The sequence below is a fragment of the Drosophila rhopaloa genome, unplaced genomic scaffold, assembly GCF_018152115.1.
Source record: "Drosophila rhopaloa isolate 14029-0021.01 unplaced genomic scaffold, ASM1815211v1 contig_3, whole genome shotgun sequence".
Taxonomy (NCBI): Eukaryota; Metazoa; Arthropoda; class Insecta; order Diptera; family Drosophilidae; genus Drosophila; species Drosophila rhopaloa.
In genome coordinates, this window is record NW_025335123.1 from 24,621,659 (window position 1) to 24,630,414 (window position 8,756).

At 37.3% G+C, this 8,756-nt stretch overlaps 1 protein-coding gene across 1 annotated transcript; it reads right to left on the minus strand.

The window, feature by feature from the left end:
* Positions 1-361: 361 nt before the first annotated feature.
* On the minus strand, positions 362-1,162 carry LOC108046903. The gene is made up of 2 exons (XM_017126869.2): positions 1,064-1,162; positions 362-1,002 (listed from the first exon to the last, which is right to left on the minus strand). Exon 2 carries the CDS (start codon positions 999-1,001, stop codon positions 546-548), a length of 456 nt encoding a protein of 151 aa, XP_016982358.1. The 5' UTR covers position 1,002; positions 1,064-1,162; the 3' UTR covers positions 362-545.
* Positions 1,163-8,756: the final 7,594 nt, after the last annotated feature.

Genomic DNA, 8,756 nt, shown 5'->3' on the forward strand with positions numbered 1-8,756 from the left:
CCTAATTTCGAGATTAAATTCAAGTTAATGGGGGTCAGTGTGTGACGGCAGATTTTTATAGGATTGCTATTTTTGTCACTTTTCAGCAAAGCCATTTTTCAAAAATTTAGAAAGGGGTTACCACATAGAAATGTCGAAAAAATCGACCAAAAAATTCAAACCAAGATTTGAACACAGATTTTTTAACAATTTCACTACGATCATTTAGAGGTATGAAACTTTGAAATCGGATGTTTGTAAGAAAAGTTATGGGCTTAGAAGTGCCGACTTGAATCACTTTTTAGCAAATCCTTCTGGTGTCCGAAAACACTGTGCTGTCGAGTTTGCTGATTTGGATATACAAATATTAAAAGAACAATAATGAAAGAATAATTACACATGGCATTTTATTTGTTATAACGTAACCAAATCCAAACCAACAGAAGTTTTAGAGTCCAAAGATTTTAATCATATTAAATGAAGATGTTGCCTCTCAACGCAAAGTATAATAAAGTATTTCTTCAGTGTTTTTTCCGGATACAAGGTTAAAACTAGTAATAGGTCGTTTAAGCAGTGGATCCCATAGATGAGTTGCTCTTGCCGGGATCGGTGTCACCACGTCCACCCTCCTCCAATTCCGGAGGAGCAATACCGCAGGGTTGGCCCAGGCGATTGTGATAGATTCCAGCGGATCGGAGGCGTTCGTCCAGTTGGTGGCGGTTGTGCATCATCTCCCGCTGGCCACTCGAATCCACCATGCGGTGGGCCACACGACGACCGATAGTCAGGAGTTGACCGGCGCGGTAGGTGTATAGGGATCCGGCTCGAGGAACCATTGACTCGAAAACTGGATTGGCCTGAATGCCCGACAATTCCGGGCAATTGATCAATATGTCACGCGAACAGCACGGTATATCGAAGTAGCCATCATCGTTGGTATAGCGTTTGGAATTTTGCTTGACCAATTTTTCGACTATCTCACTGATCTTCACCTGATCCTCTGTCTTTAAAAAATTGGCCATTCTATGTGCGAAGTCCATCTGTTTTACACGCTTTTCATTGATTCAAGCAGCTAAAAACTTACCTTCTTTTGTTAGCTTTGAGGAAAAATGGAAAAAAATTTTATAAAATATGCTGCGCGCAAGGCACCGGAACTGAATGAATAGAAAAAAACTGAACAAAGCCGGCAAAGACAGCTATTCCTATGAAGAGTTGATTCCAAAACATGAACTCCATCAAATTATAGTAGTCACTTTCTTACAAACAGTGTAGCCACATGATTTAATTAACAGCCATAAATAGTTTGTCGAAAATTGTAATCATATTAGGAAAAGTTTTCCCCATTCCTTTGCCGCACTTTTTAGCTTGCTCTGCAATACTGGCCCTTATCAAAACCAAGTTTATTTCCTCATTTTTCGCTTGGCCAGCACTGCAACTACTACTACTTTTTCCATCGTCCTTGGAGCCATGCATTAGCTACTAAAACACACGTATGGGGCACCACAAGTACACAACGAAAAAAATAGATATTATTCATATTATTCAAAATAATTTTATAATTTTATATTACTTTGGACTATATATAATCCAGGTATATATCGATTTAATATGTTTATATAGTAAAAGCAATGTTTACAATAATTTTATTTTAGTATTACTGTATTAAAATATATATTATATTTTATAATATAAAGTAATAAGATTATTTTCAGGATCTGGTAAGAATACTATGTAGCAACTAAAGTAAAAAAGAAGAGAGGAAATATTAATGGATATTTAAACTATTACGACTTCGATGAGGGGTATAAAATTAATACTTAGATGGTTTTTATGTGTGTAGAGTAGAACGTGTGGGGTCTTGGCACGTGGGCCATATTAGGACAGGCCCCGAAAATAAGTTGTAAAGTAGAGTGCTAGGCGGTGAATGCAGATGGGGTGACGGCAATTTCCAAGCAGTTAAAATAATTGCAACAAATTTTCAAGTTTTCCTTATTATCCCTTTTTGCATGCTCCTGCACAAAATCCAAACGCAAACAACAGACTGCAGCAGGGGCGCACCTAGAGGAGGGGTATTGTGTGTGTGTGTGTTGGTGGGGTGGTGAGGGGAAGAAGTGGGGGGAGGGGGCTGTCTGTGAGAGCTCGGGGCGGCAGCCACATAAATGTTTTAAGCTGTTGTGAATTATGGTAATGAATGTCAGCGCAAACTTCCGGATGCCAGGGCTCAGACCGAAAACCAGACCCGGCCAAAGCCTTCCATGTCCACCTGACCCCCTCCAAAAAATGGGGGGGGATCCAACCCATTACACCCCTCTCCCCCCATCCATGTCTTTTGTTTTGCACGTCTTTTGTTCTCGGCCACGTCGCCACTCGACATTGGCCAGTGGCAACGGCGGCGTCGGAAATGCAACGTTTTCAACTGCATGCGAAACATAATTGACAAACGGTTACAATGACAATCGCCAACAGAGAGCGAACCTTGTTACCAAATGGCCCGACAATCGCACTCATTTCACCATCTAATATCGAGTGGCTAATTCTTCAGCTTCACATGGCTATTTGTCCGAACATTGAATCTTGGAAAGGCCAAAGTAAACGCGAATTCTTAAGCAAGGTATTGTAAAAGTGAAAATTTAAAGAAACATTCCTCCATTTCCTTTAAGTCTTTTTAAGATTGGGAACACCTATATGACTGATTTTGGTTTAAGATAAGACCAAACGTCTAGAACAATCCAAACTTAAACCACTGTTTAATGAATTTTCGGGTGAAAACGGAAAGAGAATATTAAAAAGTGTATTTGCGCAAAGAGATGCCATCACAGTGATCACTATAGTTTGTGAAGTGTCAAGTCTAAAAACTAAAAAAAAAAACTATTTTATTTACTCACTAAAAAAAACCACCAATATCGAATTGATAAAGAGGATATATTTTTGAATAAATTTTGTGGAGTTATTGACAGGTTTTGGCACCACTGTACCAGCTGCATGCCGCAAGACAATGCCACAATCCGCAACAATGCTGCTGCTTCGCTGTTGCTATTTGCTTCTGGCCAAGCAGTCTGCCAAGTGAGCCTGTCCCTGACCAGGACGTGTCCTTTGGGAATCCCCCTTCCCATTCTTAACCCCATCCTACTGGCACGCCTGATTTATGGCGTCGCGCATTGCCATTTTTACCTGTCCATAACAAATTGGACACCAGTTGATAGAAGCTCCAACTTGTCGCAATGCAGCAGGCGCCTCAGCAGAACCGCAAACAGCTCCACCCACTCGGCATTGAAATTACTTATTGGGTGAAAAGCTGGAGAGAGAGTTAATCGAAAAGAATCACAAGTTCACGATAAGTATCAGAACAAAGGAGCTGAATCTGAATTGGTTTGGGGAAAAGGATGAATAAAGTAAGTAGGTGGGTAAACTATATGGAATTAAATATGAATTGGCTTAATTTCATTTTATGACAGTTGAAGTTTAAGTGCAATTTCTGAATCGTATTTTAAATCATTCATGATTATGCGAAAGAAAATTAACCAAAACTGAAAGCATAGTAGCCTTTTATTTTCTGCTCATAAACTCTGTTTTCACCTTCATATTTTTACATTGCAAAGTAAAACTTTGTGAGTTTTAATGCGAAGAACTTAATTAAACTGTGCAAGCTGGCAGGCATTGAAAATAATTTTAATTAAATGAAATTACGATAAATAATGGAATTGTACGTATAAAAAAGAAGCTGATTTTTCGACAAAGCTTACAATAATCCGCAACTAATTGAGCGATTATCGACGAAATCCTCATGTGGAGGAGCTTGTGACAACTTAAGCGATGAGTTAGTTACATACCATGTAATGGCTGCCACGCCCCTTTCGCCCCCCATAAACCCTTGAGCAAGTTGTGTTGTAATTTCGTTAATCGATAAAGTGTCAGATTAACATTGCTCGACATTCAGTAATGACAGCCAACGGCTTCGCAATTGATATATGTATACATATATGTGTGTATTGCAATATGCTATTGACACCTCAGTTTTCGGCAATTACGCCCACGGGGCCACGCCCATCACTTACGATGCACAAACCAAAGTCCATCAACTCATGGATCTCCAGAAAACCATATAAACCCATTCACATTCCGCTGATTCGCTCACTCAATGTCGCATTAGTCACACAAGGAGGATGTTTGACTGAATAATCAGCCATATGCAAACAGGGTCACACGTGTGGGAGCCACGCCCATTTTTCACTGAGAATAAATTTTGGATTTTATATATCTGAGAAGAGAAGTTTTTCCAAGGTTTTCGGTCTAATATTCCTATTTTAATGCTGATCAAATAATCAAGGAATTAAATGACATACGATTTAATCTGAGATGTTTTCTTCCAGTGTTGGGTGCCTAGTTCTCCCTTTCTTCAATATGCAATTGCGATTCGTCTGATGCGCTTCATTTGACAGAAATTTAAATTCGATTAGCCGAAAGTGTTCGTGTCCGTATCGACAGTCCATGTCCATCTCCATCCAACGTCTCCATCTGCATTCCCATCTGCTTCCTGAGTCCTGAAGTCCCCGCTCACATTCACGGCGAATGCCAATATCGAAAAGTCCTGGCTTATATCACTGTCAAAATAGCATGGCCATGGGCGGCGTGCCAGGGGGGTAGGTGTTGATTGGCAACACAAAGTTGCAAATGCCGAAGAACAAACTGCAACAACAATAAAAGGAATTGGATTGAAATGACTACTGCAGGAACTTGTTGCGCTTCTATTCCTCCAACCCACTGATTTTCATTTTCCACAGGCGGCCGCGGGTGTTTTTCCGAAGGGGTGGCAGTTGCGGAGGGGTACGTGGTTGCAGTTGCGGTCCGTGGTCCAAGCAGATGGATTTTCGTGCGCAAATAAATTTGACAGCTGCTAGTCCGGATTAGGATAATGCCCTTTCTCTTCGGTTCTTTTCGGCCACGCTCGCTTTTTTAAGGGGATTGTCCAGCTAAGAATTACATATAATTTTCATAAGTTGACTTTTATATTCCAAAGCACAATCCAGTGCATCAGTTAATAAGACTTAAGGCAAGATTAAATTGACCTTGTGGAAATAATGCTATAGAACTCGCGTTTCATAATACAAAGATCTCACATTTATATGTAACTGAAGCCTTTTATTAAATTCCCATTATAATAATCTTTAAGGAAATCGTATATTAAATTTTATAATTGATTTATTTAGTAATCTAATATTACCACTTCCTTAATCGAAAAGAGTATACAAAATTGGTTAGCATTTGCAATATGCAATTTCCCTGTTGTTTTCCATGATTTTTTGTTGTTGTCGGCGGTGCTTTCGTTTGTTTTTGTTGCATACTTTGTGTGATTTGCCAACGAGCTTGTCAACACCAAACCCCCGTGGGGCTCTAAAAAAGGGGGTTTGCAAATAATGTGGGTGGGTTCCGGGGGGTTTCGGATGGGGTCAAATAGGTGGAGCTGGTCGCCCGCTTGTGATTTGTTTTTTTTTTGCAAATGAGTTTCGTTTGCATATTGACCACACAGAAAGAAACAATCGAATATTATATGCTCAACAATTTGCGGGCATTTCTTTGAAGTTTGCAACTGTTACACTGCCTATCTAAGTCAAATGTTAGAACATTTTGGGAATTGGAAAGCTGTGACTTTTGTTCGTACTATCCACTAGGCCAAGACCATGTTTAAATTTATTAAAATTGAGAATAATAATATATTCATAAATCATCCATTTAAATTATATTTTTTTTTTTGCTTTTGAAAATAGTTATAGCTAAAAGTATGGACTTTTAAAATTAATATTTGATTATTTTTTAGTTTGCTGTGCATACATTTTCTATTTCCCATTTTTCAATGCACCCACACACCTTTGGGTTTTTGTTTTCATTGTCGTTGTTGCTGTTGCCCCGTCCGTGTGTAGCATAATTTTTTAAGCACATTTCAAATCAATTTGAGTGTTAAGCCATGTCCGACTGACCAATCGACTGACCATGTGGAAATTGAATGGATCACAGGTCACATGGAAATGGGGAGTGAAATGCTCCGTTAATCATTTAACTCAATTAGGCATAATTAAGTTTTATATTTTTTTTTTGTCATCGGGGGTTTGAGGAATTTGTAATGAAGAGTCAAATTGCGTTGACGCAAAATGGCGGAATAAATAGGAAGAAGATGGGTATCTGGAGCATATGTATAGCTTTCAATTACAATTAATGGCTCGGAAAAGGGCAGTTCCAATCACGTGGAAGTTATGAATTAGTATATTTTAGTTTAAATTATGAGGGTCATTTGAATGTAGTTTTTTTTATTTATTTTGCTTACTTTTCAAAATATCAATATTTGTTTTTGTATCTCCAATTGTTATTTGTTCTTGAGTATTATTTATTTGAATTTTAAAGTTCATGTATAATTAGTTTTCAAGCTTCTCAATTGCGCCTATGCATTAAATTGTTTTGCACTTTTGTTAGCCGAATTTTTACTTTTTTAAATCATTTTCTGTTTTTTTTTTATTTTTGTTTGCAAATAGCTTTCATTGCCAAAATGTATTTTTAACAGTACAATGTTATCGTTCCCTCTTTTTATTGCATTTATAATCAAATACTTAATGCCGTCGGCTAAATGCCTTTGGCTTTAATATTTTAGTTTTTCTTTGAATTCCCAACAAATACTATATTATTAAATTGAAATTCTTTTAAAAAAAATGAACAGATATTTAAAACGCTATCGTCGCTGGCATTAAAGTGACATTTCCCGGCTTTATTTAATCAACTTTTTATTTTTCTAATTTCCTTGGCATCCATTCAAAATGTTGCCCATTTCCCGCTCTCTCTAAGTCTGTACTTTTCATACGTTTTCCCTCCGCTTTTCCAGCCGTCTGATATTTCAGCTCCCAAAGGTAGGCAACACTTTTTTGCCATTTGATAGGCAAAGAAAACTTTTGCCTGGATTTCCGATTTGCGTGTGTCCTGTGTGTGTGTGTGTGTGCGTGTGTATGTGGCAGGCAAACAGAGGAGTGAAAGTGGTGAAAGCGCAACTCAAACACTATTACATGGATACACCCACACAGTCGCCGAGATTCTCGTCGTCAGTTGGATTTTGCCAACTTGTTGCGCAAACGACAAAATATCCAACTCAAAACAATACGACACATGCGTGGGCGTGGGCAATTGAGTGAAATGCTCGAGTTACTTTTGATTTACTTTTGTTGTTTTGCCGAGTACAAAATAGTGATGGAAATAGGCTCACAAAACATAAATAGCTTGGAATAATGATCAAATTTGATAGTGTTGCATTTCATTTTAACTTTTGATTTACTTTTGTTGTTTTGCCGAGTACAAAATAATGATGGAAATAGGCTCACAAAACATAAATACCTTGGAATAATGATCAAATTTGATAGTGTTGCATTTCGTTTAAAGAAATATATCAATTTCAACCACATATCATTATTAGAAATTCTTTCCTTTTCCATTTGAAATTCCAATCATTTTGAAATTATTCTTTGCAAAATGATGTTTACAATATCCGTATATGAAATTAATGTTGAGATGTTTTTTTCATCTGTGCATTCAAAAGCCGCATTACTCGAAATCGACGGCAAGTGCACTTTTCGCCAGCCATTTCCTTTATATATATTTTTGTTGATTTAAAAGTTCGTCTTTTTGGCCAGTCCTCGCCCCCTTCGCCACCCTTTGGCCGCGTAATTGTTGTGTTGTTAATTAACTGAAATCGCATTAATAAAGTTACTTGAAAATGCGCTTGCCTGCGTGTGTGTGTGGTTACTGGCGATGAGTGTGTGACACGAAAAATTGAAATAAAATTATTAAAAACTTAAAATTATCGCCATTATTTCTCAATTTAAAAAATATGAAATGTGATAAAATACAAATATCAAATCTTAAAAAAAAGGATTTGTATTATCAACAGTTTGCCCACCTAAATACATTATATAGTAGAGAAAATATTAAAATGAATTTGAAAATTTTGCATAATCTTTAGAAATATTTAAAACTCTTCAAAACCGTTTTTGTATTGGTTAATTCTTAGTATTATAATTTAATAAAATACAAAAAAGTAAAGTAAACTTTAAAATTGGGTCTGAAATGAACTTGTCATATCTGAACTCTATACAGTTTAAATGTGACAATCCTTGGTTTTAAAATAAATATTTATATTTAATATACCTTTCACTTTCAATAGATAATGGCTAAATATATCGATTTAATTTTTCCAACTCTATTAAATACAATAAAATAGTAACTTTAAAAAGCTGGCTCTTGATATATTATCAACATTTTGCGATGCCAATAATAGTATGGCATATTTTCGATACTGTCATCTCTGGAAAGGCTCTTGTGCCGTTCGTTTTGTGTGTGGGGCCGCCGCAGCGCATAAAAAGTTTTAATTGGCAGGCGACGAAGTTGACCTGTGACCCCTGGCGGGACACACACGCACACACACTCGCCCAGAACACACGCAAACACACATACACACATGCCGCGACAACAATTTTTAAGTGCATTTTGAAATGCACATTTTATTTCGCATCTTTCTCTGCGTGTTCCGCTGCTGCTTCTTCAACTTGTGTGGAAAATGGAAAAACACGCACACAACTTACAATTGCATTACATTTTGCATACATTTTGTGTGTGTTTAATTTTAATGCGGAGAAAACGCCAAGCTTAATAGCCAAAATGTGTTGTTAACACACTTAAAAAATGTATGCGCCAAAATAAAAGGCGGTGAAAAGCGAAAAAGGGGTAACGTAATCAGAATTTAT

Coding starts and splice junctions, on each gene's coding strand:
- LOC108046903 (XM_017126869.2), bottom strand. CDS start 1,001: ATGGCCAATTTTTTAAAGACAGAGGATCAGGTGAAGATCAGTGAGATA.